At 42.5% G+C, this 25,692-nt stretch overlaps 1 protein-coding gene across 1 annotated transcript in view; it reads right to left on the reverse strand.

Moving 5' to 3' along the window:
• LOC147018334 (nuclear pore complex protein Nup85-like) overlaps positions 1-25,692 on the reverse strand; it is a 65,749-nt gene that overhangs the window by 3,664 nt on the left and 36,393 nt on the right. Inside the window, exons 9-19 of the mRNA XM_085897890.1 lie at positions 25,119-25,250; positions 22,353-22,466; positions 20,502-20,630; positions 20,253-20,356; positions 19,913-19,981; positions 18,369-18,434; positions 12,584-12,735; positions 2,610-2,727; positions 2,088-2,188; positions 1,771-1,922; positions 1,406-1,489 (exon numbers count right to left, since the gene is read on the reverse strand). Coding sequence (XP_085754016.1) covers positions 1,406-1,489; positions 1,771-1,922; positions 2,088-2,188; positions 2,610-2,727; positions 12,584-12,735; positions 18,369-18,434; positions 19,913-19,981; positions 20,253-20,356; positions 20,502-20,630; positions 22,353-22,466; positions 25,119-25,250 — 1,221 coding nt within the window. The remainder of the gene's footprint in view (positions 1-1,405; positions 1,490-1,770; positions 1,923-2,087; positions 2,189-2,609; positions 2,728-12,583; positions 12,736-18,368; positions 18,435-19,912; positions 19,982-20,252; positions 20,357-20,501; positions 20,631-22,352; positions 22,467-25,118; positions 25,251-25,692) is intronic.

Genomic DNA, 25,692 nt, shown 5'->3' on the forward strand with positions numbered 1-25,692 from the left:
TTCATTCTCATCCCAGTATTCTTTTGATTTGTTCCTTTGATTTTGGTTCTGTGGCCAGTCAGGTATCTTTTCTTTTGTATACACGGTCAAGTCTCATTGAAGAAAGAGCAGAATGGAATGCAACACAATGTAAAGGGGGAAAGGAAACACCAGAATAGAAGTGAGAGAAAAAGAGTGCGATCAAATTGATGAGAACACATCGAGTGTACAAATTGCACACAACACAAGAAGAAGAGGAGGGGGTAAAGCAGGGATGAAACAGAAAAGGAAAAAATGAAAAGAGGTTAAAAGTTGGGGAAATCACAATAACCTGGTAGAGGGGAGTGCTTGGTGGTTGGGTAATTATGGTTGAAGAAATAGATGAGTATGGATGAGAGATGACCGAAGGTAGTGGTGAACAGCTGTTGTGAAGCCCTGGAGGGAAGAATGGGACTGAAAGACCGGGGAGTTTGGTTCTACAGGTGAGAGAAAAAAGGAAAAAATAATAATGAGTGGAGGTGAGCAATGAGCCTGGATTTTGGGAGTTTAACAAGGTTACTGACAGACCGTGTGCATCATGCAGAAACGTGGGAGGGACAGAGTCAAGAGGGCGCATAAAGGGGCAAGACCAAAAAAAGGAGGCAGTAGAATACAGAGAGGCCAACCTGTTTGTGATATAAAAGTAACAGGCCTAGCAGGACTCAGCTTCATCATGGAAGATCCCAATAATTGAGGGCCTTACTTTCCACAGCATCAAGGGCAAGGTGTGATGCAGGGGCATCAGTCCAAAGGGGGAGAGCAGTACTCCATCAGATAGTAATTGAAGACCTTGTAAGTTGTGAAATGTTCAGAAAGACCATCCATGACGAAGGATACCCAGTCGGCAGTGGCTGGCTTTGGAAGCCATCTTCGAAATTTGGTCTGTCCAAAAAAGATCATGGCTGTTGATAAAGCACAAACGTTTGAGCGAGTTAACCTCTTCAAGAGGTTTGTTTCGGAAATAGATGGGAGGTTTTGCAAGATTTTAAAGCAATTTTATTGTTCAACAAGTACACATTTATTGTTCAGCTTCTGCAGAGACCCCATAGTCATTCCTGCCTCGTGTTCTTTGTTTAGAAAAGCATTAAATATACTCGTGATTCCTGATATTTAATTGTCATCGATCTCATTACATTGTTCAATACCAGTGAGAGGTTGCCATTCGGAAGGGAAGACACTTCATTGTAGCATGAAATGTTCATGACACGAAGTGCCAACCGAGTCGCATGATTGTTCACACCTATGTTATAATTCAGCCGATTACCATTCGGCAATCTCAGGGCAAAGCCTGGCATGCATTTTATTACTGTGATAGTTGCGGCATGTTAAGGAATATCAAATATCCCATCAATCATAAAAGGAAACATTCATGACTTCCACAACATACCATTGCAGATTCCGTATTCCTTTCTGTCACAATTTCTTGCAGGCACTCCAACAGCCTGTAGCACTGCTGGGATGTAAAAACAACCTGAGATGGAAAAACAAAGGCAAGGAAATCAAATATACACATCATGTTTCATCCTAAGATACCACACAAAGTATCAAAATATCTAGTGCACGCCACAGATTCCTCAATAATCCCCATTGAAAAGTTTTGAAGAAATAAATGGATGGTTCTCATCAAAATATTAGTAGTTTCAGAGTTATCACTTTTGAAGTAATTGCAAAAGTCTTCCCAGGACACCTGAGAGAGAAAATTAAATTTTAAAAAGGTGCACAGTTGGCACAGGGCTATCAGAATGAACCAACCTTCTCCTGCGTGAGGAGGGGAAGTGCATCGGTCATGAGGTTCAGCCAGAAATATCGTGGAGCCACACGAGCCATCATGAGCGAGAGCAGCAGCTGTGCTGCTTCTTTGTAATGGTTCTCACCATACAGTTGATGGAACTCCCGGTACTTGGCTAAAAATATGCAGAAAATTCACAATGACGCAAGAACTCGCAGCCAAAATAATTTCACCAAAACTGTTACCATAGTCAATAAAAAAATGACAAAATACAGCTGAAGAATACAATAGTGAGAAAAGGTGTGAAAAGTAGTACAACTTGCACCATGGACCAACTCACCCAAGAAGGTGAGTCTGTCGCTCACCAACATACTTGGGCCAAGGCTATCAATGAGGTCAAGGTGAGAGAGGAAGCCATATGAGCGATAATCTTCTAAGAACCTATGGCATTGTGAGAAGAGGAATGAAAATTAAAAAATTTCAGACAAATGGATATAGTACACAAACACTTTCGATTTGTGCATCAATGGAACATTATTGTTGGTCGTTACATATCTTCCTGATATCCGTCATCTCTTCTACTTGCAATAAATAGCAACTTGCAGGAAACATGCAATAATTTCCCCACTGACTGGAGAGAGAAAACAGGAAGGTGACAAAGATGGTGTCACTATTACTCAGAAGATGGTGTCACTATTAACCCGTGAAGTTACGTCACTTCTTCCCATGTCAGCGCTGCGTATGTTTGAAGTCAGTCCGTTGTTTCATGCACTTGTCTGCATACATGTGCGTGCATGTTTTGTGTTGCAACTCCTCCACGAGCCTCAGACCATGTAAAAATTAATATTCATAGTAATAATACCGGTCAGCAATACGTGTCGCAGAGGCAGAATCCTTGGCCTGAAGACTCCAAGCAAGTGCAGAGCCAAGACGGTCACTCCTCAGTGCTTTCATGGCCATTTGCTTGCATATGCTTCGCTCTGACGTCGAGAGAAAGCCAAGAAAAAGAAAAAAAAAGGAAAGGTACTTAGTGCAAAAATCTAAGTTAACAAAAAAAGTTTGAATAACTAGTTATCGCCATTTCAATAATTAAAGGTGCAAAATAATAAGATATGCAAGATGAAGAGTAATTAAATAGACAATGGAAGAAAAATTGGAAACAGACTAGATGAGCCCAACGTAAATAAGAAATTGCCAAAAAAAGGTCGATTCGATGATGGAGGGGAGTTAGGGGAAACGGAAGGAATAAAAAAGGAATAAGCAAAATGGCCTCCAGCACTGAAATACCTTGAAAGAGCATTTCAAAATATTTTGTTTCTCTATAGTCTATATCATAACATGCCAAATCATTTTTATATTTATTTTTATTTTATTATTGGATACATTGTCGAGGCTCGTATGAGAGCTAACACACAAAGTACAAGGTGGGCGGGAGAGGGAAGGACAAAACGGTGGATAACAGAGACATTATATCTGTGGAAGGGAGAGGGATTGGGCGGGGAACATGGGGTGAAAAAGATCGACACCACAGGGAACTTTTGGGAAGGAAAGCAGGGAATTTGTAGGAAGTGGGTTTGGGGTGGATTAATGGGGGTAGAAAAGATTGTGGTTTTTTATGGGGAAGATAAGAGGTGGTGGTGAACAGCTGTTTTGAAGATCTGTGGGGGAAGAGTGGGATTGAAGAGACTGTGGGAGTGAAAGAGTGAAGGTGAGCAGCGATTCGTGATTTTGGTAGTTTTACCAGAAGGTTGTTGTTGGCAGACCTTGAGCACGCTGCGCAAATATGGGTGGGGACATATCTCAGACAGCGGGGGGGGGGGGGGGGCGAGACCAGAGAGACGATAGAAGACAGAAAGACCACCGACCTGCCTGCGGTGAGAGGCCCAAAGACTCAGCCTCATCGCGGGAGATATTAATGATCCTAAACGCCTTGGTTTCCACAGCGTGAAGGCGAGAAAGGTGAGAGGCAGGAGCACCAGCCCGGAGGGGGGAGCAGTACTCCATCAGGCTGCGTACGAAAGCTTTGTATGTGGTCAGGATCTCAGATGGGCCAAGGAAGGACCTTGCACAACGGAGGATGCCCAGTCGGCGACTGGCTTTGGAGGCCAGTTGAGGGGAGTCCATCCTTATGGAGCTGAAGGCTTTTTCTCCAACAGATCCCACGCCCACCCCCTCCCCCCACCCTCCGCTGACTACGAAGTCAGAAGTGGGATGTCGTCCCTTGGTGAAAAACCACTCTTCAGTTTTCCTGTCACCACCATCCACATTGCGACAAATACCAACTTTCTCTTCTATATATCTTCTCCTACATAATAATACGATTTTTCTTTATTATCCTTATTATAATTCACAGACCGGTGTGTGTGTGTGTGTTTATTCGTTGCGCTACTCCTCCTTCAGTTCTGGGCCGATTACATCCAGACTTGAGATACAGAATCAGCATGACCCCAATTAATGCATTGAGTTCATGCTCATCCTATATCTCAAGTCTGGATAGGGGCATTTTAAACTTTGCTGGTGATCACAGGGGTGGAGGGGGGGGGGAGGAGGGAAGCAAATTCTTTACGTAAATGTGTATCATGTCGTGCCGCTCCAGGTGGGAGAGGGTATTACAAATCCCTCCCTTCACAGTGCAGTACTCCTGTCCCCAAGCTTTCCAGTGCATTGGTGTTTTGAACTATAAGGAGTAGGTTCGTTTTTACTTCATGCATGTAACCCGGGTTTTTTATTTTTTTTATTTTCGGGAGCGATTGAGGCAGCTCTCAGTTGCCTATACAACACCCAAATAAAGGTATGCGTCAGGAGAACGTGTTGATGCTTGGAACAAGCTAGCCTGCAAGACGGGTACTCTACTTATTATAACATACACAAAGGCTTCGATCCTTCTGGAGCGAAAGGTTTGGAGCTAAACTTGGAAAAGGGGACTGCTTGGGAATGGGGTCATTTGGGGAAGAATGGATCATGGGTATGGATAGGGGATGACCTAAGGCTGTTGTGAACAGCTTCTATTTAATTCATGTTTCATCTTGATTTCTTTAGTGTTTGAGATTTGTCTTTGTTATGTCCATATTTGTGCATTTATTTTCTTCTACAAGTGCAAGGCTCATGGAATCGCAAGGTAAATTGACAGTGGAGCAGCAGGGCAACAATTGGGCACAACCAGCAAGAGAGTAAAACAAAGCGCATTCTGGAAGATGGTAGCACGCATTTGGCACTACAACAGGGATACCCTTTGAGCCCGCCAGCGGGTCCGAGTGTGGTATCGTCTCCGAGAGTCGCCTGGAGTGGCAATCTGGTTTTTGTCCGGACAGGAATAGGACAAAAAAAATCCATGATCAAACCACCCAACCTGCCTGTTTTCCAGACCTTCAAGCATCCTATTGAAGACAAGGGTGAAGTGTTTTCGACTGACAGAACGATTCTGTGGCCTGCTGGGGGCTGTGGGTGATACGGAATTGGCAGCCATGTGGCAGGGGGTGGGAGGGGAGGGTCATTCATGCAGATGGATGTGGCATTCATGAAAGGCATGGTTCCAATTGGCATCGTGGTGGTGGGCACATTGGCCTGAAGCTGTAGGACAGGTGTGGAGAGAATGAATCACAACAGGATCTCTTTTAGGAATGACATCGAAGAGAAGGATCGCTCAAATGTCAAGTCTACTGAACGTGATGGTGATCAACCTGCAGAGTGGCACCAAGGGGTGTAAGCCTGAAGAGGAAGAGGGTGAGAAGAAGCAGATGTCTCTCAATAAGTGCAGGGCTGGGGACAAATACATGAACAGTTATAAACAGCATTTTGGGTGGTGTATGTGGGTGATGTTCGGGTTGGTTGTGACTGTGGAGTTCTTTCTTGCTGTAAATGCTTGAAGGTAGTTCGTTTAAGAGCTTTGGTGGGTGAACTGAAAAAGGGTTAAGATCTTTGCTGGATTTGTCACAGGGTGGGGTATAGGATGAAAATCGTTGGTCATGTTTGTTGGGTAGGTCTATGACAGGAGGGCACGTTGGTGGGGGTGTGGGTGGCATGAGGTGGGGGGGGCAGCAGGTGAGGGTGGCATGTAGGTGGAGAGGGGATGGGTGAGAGACTGGGTGAGATATGTGCTGGTGAATGAGGGTGAATGTGGGGTGGCAGGCTGTGTGAGTAAGGGCACTGTGGTTGAGGGAATTTCAAACGGGGGTGATGGCATTGGGGTGGCATTGACATTATCACCCTCAGACTCCTCTTGCGGCTTGTACAGTCGATGTTGGGGGTGCTGTGGGTGCAGGATGTGATCAGAATGCTTCTTATTCTTCGTATGCGGCACAAGGGTGTGGGGTAGCATCATAGCTGAGGGCGCAGCTGTGCGGTTAACCCTCTGCTCGTTAAGGCAGGAATTTGGCCATGGTACCGGCAATAGCATGCCCACTCTTCGTGAAGGACACAGTGGGATTATTAATGTCCACCAACGGATGCTGACAGACAGGACACCTGTTTCAAGTCCATCGGAGGGACGGGACACACATTAATGAATGCCTCTGCCTATGAAACACCAGGATGAGTTTATCGCTGGATTGGGATTCAAACTCAAGCTAGAAAGCTTGGAGGAGAGTGTGCACAACTCTCGGCCATCCTGTCAGTCAATCGGAGTGCTGTGTATGCGTGCATACGTGGGATCCCTGCATGATTATAGTGAGTCTATGCAGACAGATAACAGGGTGTTGAATATAAGAGGGGGGGGGGTGTGAGATCGGAGGTTGTTGGCTCAGGTGCGGGCTTGCTGAGTGGATGTTCGGATAACTAACTTGAATGGAAACTGGCTTAGTGATAGGAAGAAACAGGTGTCTAAATTGGAGGATCCCTCTCTAGGAGGGTGCAAGCAGTGGGGAACCTCAGGCATCAGTACTTGGACCACACATATATATATATATATATATATATATATATATATATATATATATATATATATATATATATATATATACATATATATATATATATATAAAATATTTATTGCGAACCATGGTGTCTGCATTTGTCTGTCTCCCATTTATGGCGACTGCTTTCCGTGCTGCACTTGAAAGGCTACACATGTAGGCAAAACTTAACATTAACCTTTGAAATGATGGGACAACAGGCATTAATGATGTTGATGCCAAATCATATTTTGCAAGCAGGATATTCTCCTCATTTTAGACAAATTCAACCTCCGCTGCCCGATGTTGCAACACCATTTCACGGTGGGTGTTACAAGTAGCTTAGAGCTTTGGCTCTGAGTGAAACCAAGAGTGCAACACAATTAACATTTTTAAAGTCAATGAAATAACTTAAATTGATAGATTAACTTAAATTTTTCCTGTCACCGGGGACCGGTAAATTTGCTTGTCATTCGTAATTTACCTCAACGATTTGGATCACGGGGTTAAGATTCTGCTCTCTAAATTTGCAGATGACAACAAAAAGTTTGGAGGCAATGTAGATAGTCGAGAGGGGGGTTATCAGATTCAGGAAAGTCTAGAGACTTTAATATAAAGAAATGCAAGGTGCTGGGTACGAGTTAGCTCAATGAAAATGGGAACGACAAAATTCAAGGGGTCTTTCAGTCAGAGTTAGTTAATGCAAGGAGTGGTCTCCCAAGAAAGGAAGTGGCATCAAAGAATATAGGTTTAAATTAGAATTAGATAGGTACTTGTATGTATTGGAACACTGGGTGGTACTAATATGCACAAAGAGGTACAGGGATATTGGCAAACTTGTAGGTAGCTTGTGGAGATGATGTTTATGTAGCCCAGGCATGATGGGCCAAATAGTCTCCTCCTACCAAAAAAGTTCCTTGTAAACCCTTGTACCAGGTCAAACCTCTGCATAGCAGGGAAAGCCTACTTACTATCACCGTCTTAAGTTCAAGAACCTTCATCTAATTTTCTCCATGAAAACGTCAATATTTCTTCTTTTTTTTTAAAGACAAGAATGATTGCCCATCTATAAAATAACCTACATAGCGAAACAGCAGAAGTGGTGGAGTGAGTTACAACACAGCACAACAAATCAGAGGTCAAAGACATTGAGGCAGCTCCAGGACAATAGCCAGAGATGGGTGAGTACTGATTTGGTGGTATTTTCAGTGCTGTAGAGTCAGGCAGCTCATTCAAGCTGACTGGCAGGGACTGCAAACTGACATCTCATATCAAGACTGGTCCTTCATTTCTTCCTCACCTGATATTAATACTGTCTGGGAATCCTTCCACACAAGCTTGCTTTCTCATGTACAAATTTTTCCCATCTCGTCTGCAGTTATCATACCTATCCTCTCACCCCTGATACACATAATTTTGCGACGAGGCAGTTAGTTGCCTTCAAACAACATGCCTTCGCTTTATCTCTTCATGGAAGGCAAATCTGACTGAAGGTAACCTCAGATCATTTCACAAAGCCCGGAAAAAGTATGTGTCCACTCAGGAAAGCCAAAAAACATCTGACCAACCTCAAGGCTGAATGAGCTCTCAAACCTGTCTCCTTCTTCAAAGACCTGGTGGCACCTTATCAAGTCTGGTGTATGCTCCCCTCCATCCCTTCAAAATGTCACCACAGCCGACTGCTCGTGAGAGGGCTGAATGCCTCAATTGTGTGCTTACTTCAAAATCTTGTGTACCCAATCCCTCACTCCCACTACCTACCCTACTCTTTTGGAACCATGTGCTCCTTGGAAACTGTCTTTCCCACTTGAGAAGGTGGAGAGGTTTCTGGCAAACCGAGGCTGATTCTGTGACAGGCTTAGACAGCATCAGTGCACATCCGAAAAACCTGCCCTCGTGCTCTTGCTCATCCTCTTAACGATGAACACATCAGCTTGCTTCCAATTATAAGCAAGGTCATGGAGTCTATCATTGCAGTTGACATCAAAAACCTTCCTTTTCACCTACGGACTGATGTCAGCTCATAGGTTCGTTTTCAGACCAGGGGCCGGTTGCTCAAGGCATCGTTAAACCTATCATTAGCCTAACGATCGATTAAACCTATTGTTAAATTAACAATAGGTTTAAAGCTGTTGCTCAAAGCTGTCGTTAACCTTAACGATCAATTAAATCCCTCTTAACCTTTGAGCAACACTGTTAAATCCTGTCATTTGCTCATCTATTGTTAAGGAATTTAATGATCGATTAAGCCTAATCGATCATTAAATTTAACAGATGCTTTGAGCAACCAGGCCCAGATCATTCTCCCAAAGATATGCTGCTTCTACTCTTTCAACAATGGATGGAAGGACACAATCTTAGACGAGACCAGGCCTGTCTCTCTGGACATCTCAAGCATTTGATACAGTTTGTCACCCCGACTTGATCTCCAAAACTCTCTGGTTATGGCATCCAAGGCCACCTCCTCCGATGGATCACTGACTTCCTCTTCTCCTCTCTTCAGCATGTAGCTCTTAATGGAATCCTCTCATTGCCTCTCCCTGTCAAGGCTTGAGTGTCCCGAGGTAGAGTCTTGGGCCAAGGATTGTTCCTCGTCTTCATCAATGATCTTTATAACTCCCTGGGAAATCCTGCCTATCACTCTGCTGATTCCACCCTCTGCCATGTCATTTCTCATCACTGAGACAGGCAGGCAGCAGCTTCTTCCCTTTCTGCAGACCTTGATAAAATGAGGAACTGGTCCAACACTTGGAATGTCTTTCAACCCCAACAAATCCTACACACTCACCGTCTCTCCGAAAGGACCATCTGGCAAACTCTTCCATCTACTTAATAAACAAACCTTTTCAAGACATTAAGCCACTCAAACTTTTGGGACTCACCATCAGCCATGATGTTTCTTGGGCAGACCATATTCCAAGATGGCCTCCAAAGCCAGACACCGACTGGGCATCTGGCATCATACGAGGTCTTTTCTTGGACAGTCTGAACTTTTAATAATCTATAAGGCTTTCATTCACAGCTTGATGGAGTACTGCCCTCTCCTTTTGGCTGGCACCCCTGCCTCACACTTTGCCCTTCCTGATGACATAGAAAGCAAGGCCCTCAAAACTATTGGGATCTCTCACGACTAAGCTGAGTGTCTAGGCCTTTTACTTTTACATCGCAGACAGGTTGGGGCCCTCTGTTGGCTCTGTCCCTCCCAGGTTTCTGCAGAACGCGCACAGTCTGCCAGTATCCCACGCCTTATTAAGCTCCTCGAATACAGGCTCATTGTTCACCTTCTCTAATTTATTCCTCTTTTCTCTCACCTGTGAAAACAACTACCTGCAGTCTTGTTCAGTCACATTATTCCCTCCAAGGATTCAAGATAGCTGTTCACCACTACCTCACAACCCCATCCACACTCATGAACTCTTCTATCCAAAATGACCCCCATCCCCAAACACTACCTTTTACCAGGTTATTGTGATTGTGAATCATGTTCACCTCTTTTTGTTTGTTAATTATCAGATGATTTGTGCCTTTTCTGTTTCATTTCCCCCACCCCACTCCATTTCCTCCTCTTGCTGTGTTTCATTTAGCTTGAACATAGCTTCACCCCCATGTCCTTCTGCCCCTCCCTTTGATCTCAGTCTCACTTCTACTTTGTTGTTGGTGTTTCCCCATTTCCATTTTGTCCCCTTCCATTCTGATCCAGTTCTTCCATGAGCCTCAATATTGGACAGAAAAATGCCGAAAATAGATTTTTTGAACATCAACTATACTTGATGATATATATGTACGGGGTGTTCCAAAAAGGCCTAGACAACTTTGTTAATATATTTAGAACCACAACTGAAACGATACCCTTTGGTTTATGATACAGAAAAACAGTTTTGTGCACACCATCAATACACTTCAGTGTGAGCTCTGTTTGGTGAGCACAGGACATCAAGGTGGTAAACGAGTTCTTTCTTCACTGAAAATTTTTTTTTAACCTTTTTTTATTACTGGAAGAAAAAAAAAATTTTTAAGCATTTTTCTGTCCATATATGCCATGTTCAGCTCAGCATGTTTTGCATCCACCAGTGCGCATGCAGCTGTGATCTGAGAACGAATATCCTGCAGGTTTGCCCCGTGGGTATTGAAGACAACGTCTTTGACAAACTCCCACAGGAAAAAAAAAAAAAAAACATCAAGAGGGGTTATATCTAGTGATCTTAGGGGTCAGGCGGTTGGTCAGTCTTGACCAATCCAGTGACCTAGAATTTTTTCATTCAGGATAGCTCAAACGACGAAGGCCAAATAAGGGGGAACGCCGTCCTGTTCAATAATGATATCACGTTGCAGGTCTTCAATCTGTGGGAAGGCAAATCCTTCCAACATGTTTATGTAAATTGTTGAGATCACTGTATCCTTTGCAAAGAAAAATGGACCCACCAAGCAGCCATGGAGGTCACACCACATATTGACCTTTGAACTGTCACGCAAGTGCTCAATGACCACGTTGGAGTTTTCAGAGCCCCAGATCCTCATATTGTGCCGGCTGACCTTCCCCGATACATGAAAGCAAGCTTCGTCTATGAACATGACCTTTATCAGTACAGGCAATCTTCATCATTCTCTATGTGACTGAGCATTTCCAAGACAAACACCTTGCGTTTGGGTCCATCATCTTATATATTATTTCCGAGTTTGTGGTTTTGTGTCGCGCTATCTTCGACTTTGTTCTGCGCTCGAATAACGTGATATTCGGCTTACATTATCTCAAAGACCATAGTGAAACAGTGAAATCGTATTCCACGTACTGCATTAAAGTAAAATTACTACTGATACTCTGCATCAGTTCCTTTCTAAAACACACCCACCCCAACATGTCGCACAGAGCGTGGGTTATGCTAGTTTGGTTTAAGTTCCTGCAGAATCTGCACCTTATAGGCATAAAAGCTTCAGTCTTTTATGCAAAATCCTGTGTCGTGGTGGTTGGTAGTCCCAGTTCTCTGGATACGCGTCAAATTGATTTTGTGGGACTTTGTTGAAATGATTAATGCACTCGTTCAACGTCTGCTGCACTTGTGCTTGGTCAACCGGTAGTTTTCTGTTTCTGACAACTTCCAGTCTCCTTAAACCTTTTGTACCACTCTCTGTTACTAGTCCACGATGGCGGATTCCTTAAATACTTTGTACGGAAATTATGCTGAACTTGTGTGTTGGATCTCTTCTTGATGAACCATTCGACGCACTGAGCTTTCTCCTGTGGAGTCGCAATTTTCTTTTACATTAAATCACCAGACCTGAAAATAAAACTTTAGGAGTTTCTGTATCATATAAAACAAAGGGTATCGTTGTATCATATAAAACAAAGGGTATCGTTGTATCATATAAAACAAAGGGTATCGTTGTATCATATAAAACAAAGGGTATCGTTGTATCATATAAAACAAAGGGTATCGTTGTATCATATAAAACAAAGGGTATCGTTGTATCATTTCTGGTACTAAAAAAAATTGCAACCAAAGTTGTCCAGGTCTTTTTGGAACACCCTGTACAACATTGGCATGATAATGCAAAATCTAGTTTTAACATCTCCAGTGTGCCGTGATCCTTTGGCATAACATCAGGAACAATATCCGAGGCCAGAGATTCCCTCATTTAGCCTCGAGCAAACAGATAAGAGCAACACCAGCTATATATGAAGAGTTGTCACACAAGTTTGTTGCATTTTCTATATTCTCCATGATAATCACAGACTATTTGATTTGGGAGAGTGTACCATTTCCTCTCTTCAAACTGACAAGACACAAAGATCAACCAAATAGAATCCTGACTATTTTTACTTCTAAATCCCCTTGTCAAACAACGAAATTACTAAACTTATATTATATTGTTGATTACAAGATTCCTTGTCATTTCTTGGCAAAAGTTTGACTTGCAGCAATGATATCTGTGAAAAACACATGCTCACCCTGCTCGTGCATGCCCCGTTCACGGCATAAGCGCAACACCTTCTGCGCCTTCTTTTCTGACTGCAACGGCAGTCGAACCAAACAAAGTTCCAAGCAGGCCCGGCCCTTTTCCCCACACACGTCCAGGTATGCAGGAGCAAGTGACCACAAGCTAGGAATACGAATAACAAAAGTTTTGAGCAATGATACAATTGCCCTCATAAGCGAGCTAAGAAGCCATCTACATATTACAGTTATAAAAGCAGTGGAAGGTAACCGAGAAGACAAATGGAAAGAAGGAGAAATGGAAGGGGGTTGGAAAAGGAAGATAGAGTAATAGTCAGCCTGCCAAGACCCTAGAATATGCTTTAAAAAGTTTTGATGGTATCGCTTGTTGATTTTTGGCCAATGGGTTCAAATGTAAGACCATACCATGGGGTCTCAGAATCATCCGGTGGCCAACCCGATTTTTGACCTTCAAGGTCAAAGGTCAAATGGGTGCAAAATAATTTTTCCCCCAAAAATGTCCAGAATAATGTATTCTATCATTTAAAAGCCTTAAAGAACCAAAAAAAAAAACATAACAGTAATTTCAGTATTTTACCATTTATTGACTAAATTTATAGGAAAACATTAAAAAAATCTGAACCAAAAATGTGAAATATCTCCATAATGGTGGAAATGACAGAAAACGCATGAAAAGTCTTTACAAACCAGTTTCAAATACAGTGTAGACCACTTATAAGAATTACTTCGGGCCGGCCTGGTTTGATTCTTATAAGCGGTCGATTCTTATAGGTGATCTAGGCGTACACCGGTAAGAAATCATAATGCCTATGGTTGGGATTGCCGATAACGTGTGAAGGATGATGAAACCCTACGTCTTGAGTTCTAGGTCATGTGTATTGGGTAAAAGGGCCCAAGCCTCATTTTGCTCTGGGCCCCTACCCTTCCCTCCTTGACTGCACCGTTGCTGTCTTTTACTGCTGGTCGGTCACTTTGCTGAAGGCAACACAATTCCTGGCCTGCTCAAGCAACTGCTTGTTTCGCCTTCCGATTTTTAGCTAACGCACAGAAAAGTAAGCAGAAAAATCCAATTCTCACCTTTTCTTCTGGAAGAGTGTCGTAAGCTGCCAGAAGTTGCTTTTTGTCACAGATGGACATTGCTTTTCGCTTCTTACCAGTCAAGGACATAATTTTTTGCGATAAACCGAACCCAACACCCTTTTATACACGAGAAAATGACTGTGGATTTTCCAGAAAGTGTTAGTTTCGTTTTCACATCCGGGGTCTTTTGATTCTTACAAGCGATCTCGTGATTCTTATAAGCGGTCATTTTTAGTACTACTACATATGGGAGCGATTTGGTCCCTGCTGTTTTGATTCATATAAACGGTCGATTCTTATAAACAGGCATCTTATAAGCGGTCTGGACTGTACCCTGATTCTGGTTGGTAAACTCCTTGATCATTAACATACACCCATTTTGCATTATTTGAGTATGTTGTACTTACTTTTGTTGCAGTCTGACCTTGAAATATTGACGGTCAGACCGATAGTACAAATATTTTTAGCTGACCAAAACTACATTGTACCTAAGGCGTATTTGACATTTACAGCTCATTCACACGCACCTTTCTGAACTACAGTACGAGTTAGTTTAACTGCACTTTTGCTTTTTAGTTGTGTGGTGGTGGAGTATATGTCTTAGTGTCTGCACGTTTGTTTCAGGATGCAAACATGGCTGAGAATGATCTTCAGCCAATCACAAACTTTAACCGACAAAGAGACAAGGGTGTGAACTTTTCCCGTTGCCTTTTCTGCCAAGAAAACAAGAAAAAAGATGAGTTGTGCCGTGCAACTGATGACAGGAGGAAACGAGTCCAGAATGCCATGAATGAACAAGAACGCTTGGGTGACAGAGGATCAATCATGATCACTGACCAGCTCAAGAAACTGTCTGCCGAGGACTGGGAAACAAAAACTCTTATGTGGCATCGCAACTGTTACACCAACTTTGCCTCGGTCAGTCATTTAGAAAGACTCCGCAACAAAGCCACCAAAGACAGGAACAAACTTAGTCCTTACCCCCAAAAGAGGAGGAAACCCGGATGAAAAAGGTGTTGAGGGTTGTCTTTCTGCAAAATGGTCAACTCCAACTGACTGGGCAAAATGCATATTTTTCCAGGACACAGGGGAACAAGTTCATAGCATGATGTCGTGGAATGTGTCGAACAGAATTCTTGGCCTCTGCAAACGTCACTTTGTGATGTGTGGATGAAGAGTGGAACAAGCAAATCAACCAAACTCTACCACATAAATGCTATAGCACAGACCTTTCCTCGAAATGTGATAAGCAATATCCTAGGTTTCCATTCCCTGACTGGATGCGACACGGTGTCATCATTTGCGAGCAACGGAAAGAACACATGTTGGCAGGTGTACGTACAGCATCCAGAACTTCTGCATGGTGTTGGGCGAGATGGAGCTATTGCTGATATTGAACGGTTTGTGTGTCGTGTCTACAAAACTCCAAGTTTTACCAAAGGGTGTGACACTGCCAGGCTTGAAGTATTTCAGAAAGGCAAAAAAGCACTGGAAATGCTCCCACCAACAACAGATGCATTGGAACTTCACTTGAAAAGAGCAAATTTCCAAACAAAGGTGTGGCTTCAAGCAGACAAGACTGAGATTGAACTTCCCATGCCAGGCATCCACTGGGGCATGGAAGGAAAATGATGATGGCCAGTTACAGGTGGTGTGGATAAGAAAACCCTCCATACCTCAGAGTTGTCAAGCATTGATATCTTGTGGGTGTAAAACACAGTGCCGTACATCTGCGTGTGGATGCAATGGGTCAAAACAGGGGTGCATGCAATGAAAATGGATGTCTAAATCCACATTCAATATAGCTATAATCTTCAATGTAATATGTGATTACACAAGCCAGTTTTCAGGTTTTTAATAATTCTTAATCTCATTTAAAGCTGACGTGTTAGCTTAAAATGCTTGGGCAACTTAAGCCTACCTTTGAAATTTCTCCAAATTAATACAGCCAAAACACAATTTATTCTCGTTTTTGAACATTTCTTATAAGAATTACTTTCCGTACTATACCAAGAGTTACCATAGTGAGTGAAATACAGCACAAGTACTGGACTGAAATGGTATCTTTTAGCACGATGGAATGTCCGTCAATATTTCAAGGTCAGATGCAAGTAGCCTAAATCTGAAAATATACTCAAATAATGCAAAATGGGTGTATGTTGATGATCTAGGAGTTTACCAACCAGAATCAGGGTATTTAAAACTGGTTTGTAAAGACTTTTCATGCATTTTCTGTCATTTCAACCATTATGGAGATATTCGACGTTTTTGGTTCAGATTTCTTCATGTTTTCCTATAAATTTAGTCAATAAATGGTAAAATACTGAAATTACTGTTATGTTTTTTGGTTCTTTAAGGCTTTTAAATGATAGAACACATTATTCTGGACATTTTTGGGGAAAAAATTTTTTTGCACCCATCTGACTTTTGACCTTGAAAATTTGACCTTGAAGGTCAAAAATCGAGTTGGCCACCGGATGATTCTGAGACCCCATGGTATGGTCTTACATTTGAACCCATTGGCCAAAAATCAACAAGCGATACCATCAGTACTGTTTTCAAGAGTCTTGGCAGGCTGACTATAAGAAGTATAAAGGATACTTGTGTGGTGAAGTTAAGCACTCTGCCATTTTTGTGTATAGGTATCCCTCAATTTATGAAATGGATGGGTACCTGGAGAACGGAATGTACAACGAAAAAAAACATGTAACTCGAAAACGCTTTTCTCATTATTTTAAAGGTAAAAAAAAAAAAAAATAGGAGATGCATTCCTGACTCAAATTTTTCGGCTTCCTCATGTAATGTTTTCTTTCACTATAATGTAAGAAAAATGCTGTTGGAAAAAAAACAAACCTGAATTAGAAAGGCATTTGCATTAATAATCCATTTGCATTATTTATTTAATGCTAAATAAATACAAAATCCTAAATCTTTTCAAGGTGTATGTACTCGCTCCGAAAGAGTAATGATGGGGAGTTTCTCGTCCTCATTAGCTTTTATTATGCCCATCTTCATATGCAGCAATACAACCTGGAAAGAATGTTTTGCCGAGGCAGCAGTTTCACTTGAGGAAGTTCTCTTGCTAGACATCTTGAGGGATGAGCGAGATTACGGTAGATTTTAAAAGACAGAGCACTTCATGAGAGGCAAGATGGCCAACAAAGGTAGACAGACGATTGGTGCTGCACAAGATGCGTCATACACATGACTGAGGTGGGCTCACTAAAGGAATGAAGCAATGTTTGAAATTTCTTCCGTAGCACTCTACTGTACCGTCTAGTATTTTAATATTGTCATCGTGAAAAATGTGAATGTAAATCAAAAAAAAAAAACATGCCGTAAAAAGTCAGTTTTGTTATAGGGAAAGCGTAAACAGTGTTCATAAATCAAGGGATACCTGTACACAAGACTGGTGGACCCCGCTATTCGTGGGGAATTCGTTCCCGAAAAATTCTGTGAATGTCAGGGCATTTTTTTTCTTAAACATGGTCTAGGCTCGTGGAAGAGCGATTACACAGAACAAATCAGGACAATATAACGAAGGGAACAACAAGAGAAAGGGGAAACAGTTGGGCAGAGGGAGAAAGTAGAGGGACACAGCCAAAGAAGGGATGCAGGTAACGATGAGGGATAAGGGAGAATGCAAAAGGTTGACAATATGGAAACATAAGCAAAATTGTGTTTGACCAGTTTGTGATTTTGTCAAGGTCTGAGGAGAGGGAAGAGGCTGCTGCCTGTCTGTCAGAAGGATGAGAGATGTCACAGCAGAAAGTGAAGTCATCAGCAAAGAGAGAGAGTATTTTACAGCGAGTCTGTGAGATCAATGATGAAGATTAGGAAAAATATGGAGTCAAGAACACTGCCTTGGTACTCCAGCCTTGACAGGGAGAGGAGATGAAAGGGTTCTGTTGAGAGCCACATGTTGTCTACGAGAGAGGAGGAAGTCAGCAATACAAGAGTGGAGTTTGCCTTGGATTCCAAAGGCAGACAGTTTGGAGAGCAAAGCAGGATGCCAGACCATCAAAAGCTCGAGATATGTCCAGAGAGACGGCCATGATTTCATGTCTGATATTGAGGACCTCCACCATTGTTGGGAGAGTAGAAGCAGCATGTCCAATGTAGAATAGCCAGATCTGAATCCAAATTGATGATTTGAGATGAGGCTGTTGGAGAAAAGGAATGATTTTATGTCAACTGTGATGATAGATTCCATGATCTTGCTGATGATTTGAAGTGCAGTAAGCTAATTGGGCTGAAGTTAAGGTAATCTGTTTTTATACTTTTTGATGTAATGCCATGACGTTGGCCGATTTCCAGTTTTCCAGGTGGATATAGGAGACCATTCCTGAAGTGTTAAAAAAAATACAAAAACAAAATGAAACAAACCCCGAATGTCGACGCAGGTCACACTTTATGACCCACAAATACAGGGCTCACGAATAGCGGGGTCTGACAGTATTTAGATGGCCTTCTAACCAGAAGGTGCATTGCATTGGAGCTACACTGCATAAAAGATTGCAGGACTTTCTTCAGAATAAACAAATACGGAGGAGCAACCTAACTTTTGAATGTTTGTACGAGTACTTTCCAAGAAATATGTTGTGCAGTGGTAAAAGTCAGGGGAGCTGGAGGGGGAAGAAATCATTTACAGAATGCGGTTTAGTTACACAGGAAAGAGGACAGTGGTGCACGAGATACCTGTGATGAGAAAGCATGTCGGTCGCGTATTCAAAAAGAAGAAATTCTCTCAAATCTGAACCTACACTGAAGCACAATGTCAACCAATGGAAAAATTAAATGAGATGTCCATCTTAACTTCAGTATTACAAATAAAAGTGCAACATTCATGGAAATGTGCATAATGACCACAGGTTAAAATGCATTTTTGTATTCCATCATATACAGGACTTAAAATAACAGGAAACTTGCTCTCCAGAAAGCAACTACTGTATCATCAATTCTGAGTAGATGGCAAGTACTTGAGTCCCGTTGAAACGAATACTTGGTCAACCAAATCTGACTTTTAGCGATCATCCCTGGATGCCCAAGCCGATAAAGTTCACAGCAACGAGCAGTGAAATTTATTAGGTTTGGTTAGATCGGGTTTAGGATTTCAAAGATAAATATTTATTGCTCAACATGATAGGTTATATCGAGAGTGGGCCAAAAGTCACTGAAGGTTTTCTTTTTTCTTTTTAAGTAATTTTTAATTTTTTTTTTTTTTTACAGGTAAAGACCAGGGAGATTCATTATATTAATAAATTTACCAATGACCAGCACGAGAAAATTGCTCAATTTTATTACTCCAGTGGGAAATCAATAATTCAAACTCAAAGAAAATTTCGCAATCATTTTAATGTTCGAGAACAACTATCATAAAACACAATTCGGAACTTGATTGCTCGTTTTGAGTCAAAGGATTCTGTTCATGACTCAGACCGCAGTGGAAGACATTTTTTTTCCAAGATGATGATGGTAATGGCTGGTGACTGGTGAGCGATACAAGTCAATGCTGGAAAATTTCTTGTTTCCAGAAATGTGGTTCCAGCAAGATGGAGCTATAGCCCATACTACAGTTTTTGGTAACCGCATAATTTCAAGATTTGGAAACATTAATTGGCCTCCATGTTCACCAGATTTAATGACCACAGATCTTTTTCTGTGGGGGTACCTTAAAGATCGCGCATATGTCAACAAGCCACAGACACTAGATTCTAGAGGAATTGAAAAACAACATTTCTGAGGAAATTGCAATAATTGATCAAGGACTTTCGTCCTCTGTAATGGATCACGTTTTGGAAAGAGCAAGACTTTGCGAAGAAGCCAATGGGGGCCATTTGCAGGACATTATTTTTCACAATCAATCCAAAAAAACAAGTTATTTTTAAAAAGGAAAAAGAAAACCTTTCTGTGACTTTTGGCCCACCCTGGATAAAAATTTAAATATTCATCTTTGAAATCCTTGTACTAATGTACTTGTTTTATTGCATTCGGTTTGGCATATTCACCACTACAGAATTGAGTTAGCTTTCCCATTTGATCGCATTTAGCTCCATGGGGAGCTTCCTGGAACAGTGACTACAGGACATATTCATTCTTTTTAGCAGGAGTCTGGTTTATAAAATAAACTGGGAAAATTTGAAATAGGCCACAAGAGTATTTTGCTGTTCATTGTATCAGTCATTACTAAAATAATTGTTCAACACTGCATGAAAGGATATGCATGAGCAACACTTGCTTACTGAAATTGCGGACAACGATGTAGAAGATCAGCAAGATGACACACAAACCACCAGCTGCTCAGAGTCAAACTTTACATGAGGCAGGACAAAAATAAAAACAAACAGTTGATGCACCACACAATGCAAATAACATCAGTTTCCAAGTTAAAACAAATTAACAAATCAGCAAGGAAATGTGTCAGATGGAAATATCTAGTTTATGTGTAACTCACATACATGAGGAGGTAAACAGTTTAAAATCCCAAATTGATATCAGGATGTTCTAGTATCCTTTGGATAAGATATACGAGCTCCTCTATGAACATTAAAAACTGAAGAGAAAACAAGGGAAACTATTTACCTGCAGTCTTTAATGACCTGGTTATAATTCAAATCAAACGCCACCTGCAGGATCTGATCCAACGACTCCATCTCTCGACCACGACCATACAAATCAAGGCAGGGCTTCGTGCAAAACAAATACCACAGCTAAGTGATCCCAGAACAGCATTTAGTAAACAGGTATGTATAAACAAGTTGTACAATTGTACAATCTGAACTTCCTCTACAGATATCGACTTTGTATCCTGTTCTTCATAACGTTTAATACCTGTACATAGTTGTGGACGTCACTTAACTTCACCGTGGGATTGCTGAAAAGCAATTTAGCCACAAGAAAGTGGTACCATGGCATCAGGTGCTTCATTTTGAGCAGGGCTTTTGCATCACCAAGAAGAATCTGAAAACATGTCAATGTATAATCAGTGTGAAGAGTGGGACATTTTTGGGGTTTCATATCTTTTCCAAAATATTCTGTCAAATATACTTTAAATTCAAAGGTGTTGATTGGTCGATTGTCATTTGATACCTTTGCATAAGGAACAATGCAGGAAGTTATTTGTGGATCACACTGTTGCTAACATGGCTTATAACCAGCCGATTCCTCAGTATTCTCTGCAAAGCAAATAAATTCTGAGACAAGCAGAGCTCATTCCAGTGTACAAGGCCTTCATCTGGATTACCATAAGGTATACAGTAGGTGCATACTCTAGGCTGGTCACTCGTTTCCCATATTTCTCTCCTGTCAGTGGTGAGGTTCAAGGAGGAGGCCAAGTCCAAAGGTCTACTTCTTGCCCAAGGCAGTACAAAGTTTTGTAATCACCTCACTTCTTGTCTCATTTTCTCTGCCATATCACTCAGCCTGCAGGTGTTACTCCACAATTCCACACCTGAGTACCCTCCCCAACTCAAATTGGAGCAATCACTTCCATTCATCCATTCTGCTCTTCTCTCAACTGTAGAAACGACTCGGTGTCTGTTCTCTCATGCCCCTCCCTCTAGTCCTTCAAGAGTGCTGTTCATCATCTCTCATACGCATCACATCTCCATTCTAATCTTATTGACCTCCTCCCAACCATTTCCTTTCCTTAATCTGCCACATATCTACACATGCATGATGCCTTTGTCTCCTTGTTCCTCTTTGATCCTTTGTCAGTCTGTGCATGAAACTGCTACCTACTGTTGGTCAACTCCTACATGAGCCAAGATCTCTCTGTGCATTTTTTTTTTAAACCCTCACTGGCACAGTATTGCATCATGAAGCATGCCACAGTTTAACGTGGAATGAAGCAAACTGTCTCACCTCATTATAATATGACAATAGGAGTTCCCTTACAATTAACTTAAATGCAGGAGGTCATTTGGTACATAAAGCCTGCACAATGGTTGCCAACCTATGGTTGTTTAGCTGTGCTCTATCCTTTTTTTAAATGCTGAGCTTCAAGCAAGGAAGCAGGAGAGGAGGAAAAGATTGGACCATACTCTGTGCAGAGTGTTGGTGCTGCTTAAGCAGTCTCCTTGGTTATTGGGCACAATTCTGGACGGGTTGCCACTCCGACACAGTATACCAGAATGCTGGCAATCATTTTGCCGACCTCGGAAGGATGACAGGCTGAGTTAACCCCACCTGGTATTAATTCAACAGCTGAGCGTGATTTGAACTCAGGATCCAAGGATCCAAAGCCCGCCACCCTAACCATTAGGCCAACACCAGGCATAAGGAAGCAGCAAGTACCATTTTTAAAGTCTTTGGTGTGACTCAGCCGGGGTTCGAAACACCGACCCCCCCAGACTCAGAGCGGACGCTCGAACCATTACGTCATCGAGGCTGGCTGGACCATTATGCAAATGAGGCTGGACATCAAATTTTCACTCATTGCATTGGTGTATTCAAAGGTATTTATGTGAAAAGGTATTTGGTATGTATTAAAATTGGGTAGACACAGGTACCATCATTAAAAAAACAAAAGAACACCACATGATAAACACCACATTATCCTGCTTTTACTCTCGATTGTCTGTGATGAATCTAAAAGTGGGACATGAGTGGGATTACTCCTGATCGATATCCAAGACAGTAATCAATGAAAACACGAGTTGTCTGCCTATGATGCAGCCATACCTTGCAGAGCAATGCCAATCGGTCATGGGGGAAGGCACCTTCAGACAACAAGCGCTCACATTCATCATGCCAGTGTTTCCACTTCAGTTCAAACTCTGTAAAAGTCTGCCCAGCCTGCAGTGGGGAAAGAGCAAGCAGTCATTAATTCATTGGAAAATGTTCATTTAACCTTCAGATGAGAGTTGAGACACAAAAGTATTGAAATTTAAATGTGACTTGGGGTATACCTATACCCCAATAGTCATCCAAAGGTTAACAAAGTATCGTGGTCTTTCATGAGTGTGGAAAGCTCAAAACTAAAACTCCAATAAGCACTTCATCATTTAGTGAGTTGCATTCCAGGAGCAAACTCTGAAATCATTTATAATAAACTAGCGAGGTACTCGTGCTATGCATGGGTGGGAGCCCAAAATCTCAAAAAGAAGGTTTTGAGAAGTTTTATGAAAATTCTGACCGACTTTAGGACACATGCAGGGAACCCCAAAAGCTGCACAGAAAAGTTGGTGGGACTGGCCCCAAAAATGTGGGAGTAGTAGTGTGTAAAATCATTGTACCTTTAATGATGAAAATGATAATAAAGCTGAAAACAATGATGAAGGTGATCATGTTGGCTGGGGAATGGAGATTAGCTTTTATGTGCCATGACAAAAGAAATGGGTTATTCCAGAAAAAATAACAAAAAGTCTCAAGCAAACGTAGTGAGATGTTGACGGAAAAGTCTACACACGGATACAGACAATGTGGCAACTACGAATGCCAAATTCCGAATGTTACGATACGCAGACAATTTAATTCACGGCAAAATTTCTTGATGAACTGGATTCCCCATTTTTTATATTTCCATCTTTTGGAAAAAGATCGACATCGTACGGGTGGAAATGTAAAATCCCAATTGCATTGAGATATGACCGAACCAGCGAATGCTTCCACATGCGGTAAATGGCGAAACTGCGAATGCCAAACCCATGAATGTGTTTGCATGTGGAGTGGGGGGGGGGGGGGAAAATAAAAAAATAAAAAAAAGGAGAGAGAGAAGAGAGAGGAGAGAGGAGAGAGGAGAGAGGAGAGAGGAGAGAGGAGAGAGGAGAGAGGAGAGAGGAGAGAGGAGAGAGGAGAGAGGAGAGAGGAGAGAGGAGAGAGGAGAGAGGAGAGAGGAGAGAGAGACTGAGTTCATACAGGTGGAAACTCAAAATCATAATTGTATTGAGATATTACCAAACCAGCGAATGCTTCCACCTGCGGTAAATGGCAAAACTGTGAATGTGTTGAGAGAGAGAGAGAGAGAGAGAGAGAGAGAGAGAGAGAGAGAGAGAGAGAGAGAGAGAGAGAGAGAGAGGAAGGGGGGAGAGGGGGAGAGAGAGGGAGAGAGAGAGAGAGAGAGAGGGAGAGAGGGGAGAGGGAGAGAGAGAGGGAGAGAGAGTGGGAGAGAGAGTGGGAGAGAGAGTGGGAGAGAGAGTGGGAGAGAGAGTGGGAGAGAGAGTGGGAGAGAGAGTGGGAGAGAGAGTGGGAGAGAGAGTGGGAGAGAGAGTGGGAGAGAGAGTGGGAGAGTGAGGGGGAGAGAGAGGGGGGGAGTGAGGGGGAGAGTGAGTGGGAGAGGGAGAGGGAGAGGGAGTGGGAGAGTGAGGGGGAGAGAGAGGGGGGGAGTGAGTGGGTGAGTGAGTGGGAGAGTGAGTGGGAGAGTGAGTGGGAGAGTGAGTGGGAGAGTGAGTGGGAGAGTGAGTGGGAGAGTGAGTGGGAGAGTGAGTGGGAGAGTGAGTGGGTGAGCGAGTGGGTGAGCGAGTGGGTGAGCGAGTGGGAGAGGGTGTGGGAGAGGGTGTGGGAGAGGGTGTGGGAGAGGGTGTGGGAGAGGGAGTGGGAGAGGGAGTGGGAGAGGGAGTGGGAGAGGGAGTGTGAGAGGGAGTGTGAGAGGGAGTGTGAGAGGGAGTGTGAGAGGGAGTGTGAGAGGGTGTGTGAGAGGGTGTGTGAGAGGGAGTGTGAGAGGGAGTGTGAGAGGGAGTGTGAGAGGGAGTGTGAGAGGGAGTGTGAGAGGGAGTGTGAGAGGGAGTGGGAGAGGGAGTGAGAGGGAGAGAGAGGGAGAGAGAGGGAGAGAGAGGGAGAGCGAGGGAGAGAGAGGGAGAGAGAGGGAGAGAGAGGGAGAGAGAGGGAGAGCGAGGGAGGTTTCATACGGGTGGAAACTCAAAATCACAACTGTGTTGAAAAATTTATGAAACCTCCCACCAACTTTCAGACACCCACTGAGATCCCTCCCAGCACCACCCCCTCACCCCCCCCTGACCACTGGCTTTGTCCGAATCCATCCACAACTTTTTGAGACATCATGCTATACAGTGTATTATCTTTGGCCCCATCTCTCAATGGGTTAAGAATCACCAAAAAAAAAAAATCTCGTAGTGGGATCCGGATTCAGATCTTCACCAAAATCGATTTGATTTGTCCTTGTCTTACACCCAACCTGTCCACTAAATTGCATCCAAATCTGTCAATTATTTTTTGAGATATTGTGTTGTATATTGTTTTTAGGCCTATCACTCAATGGTGAAGAATCGTTCAACATATCGGATCCGGAGCTTGACCAAAATTGAATAAATTATTTCTTGTCAAACACCCAACCTGTCCACCAAGTTTTGTTTGAATCCATCCATAGCTTTTTGAAATATCCTGTTCACAGAAAGATAGACAGACAGACAGACAGACAGGGATGAAAAAAAAACCAAACTGTCCACCTTCAGTAGCAGAGGTAATAAAGAAAAAGACAAGGCAGCTTACCACATAGTGTGGCATGGTCCTCAGTAATTCATCCATGGCTGCATACATTGAGCATTCACCTTGAGGAATGACTGACTGGGCAAGTAGCTTCCGTGCTTCCTGCATTCGTGCTTGGAGGACAAAGCCACATATCTAACCCAGAAAATAACCCATTATCATTTGGGAATAAATTAGGATTTACAATCATGCAACAATTTAACTTCAAAGTGGATGAAGCCACTTGAGATGAAAATGTTTTGCTTAAAAGCATCAATCAAGAGTATGCCAACAATTTAGACCTTCCAAGGATAGGTCAAAGCTGTTCTCAAACAATGAAACACCTTTTCTTGGATAGTAAATATTACATGACAATTGTCTGCATGAAAATGATTTCCTGACTTGCACAATGTCCACAAAAAAACAGATTCATATTTTTTTACAACTGATGATTGATGATTGATTAATGAATGACGAATGGGATGATGGATGATGGATGAATGATGAATGGGATGATGGATGAATGACGAATGGGATGATGGATGATGGATGAATGACGAATGGGATGATGGATGATGGATGAATGACGAATGGGATG

The sequence above is a fragment of the Eptatretus burgeri genome, chromosome 10 (assembly GCF_056783735.1).
Source record: "Eptatretus burgeri isolate ZD-2024b chromosome 10, Ebu_testis_v1, whole genome shotgun sequence".
NCBI classification, from domain to species: domain Eukaryota; kingdom Metazoa; phylum Chordata; class Myxini; order Myxiniformes; family Myxinidae; genus Eptatretus; species Eptatretus burgeri.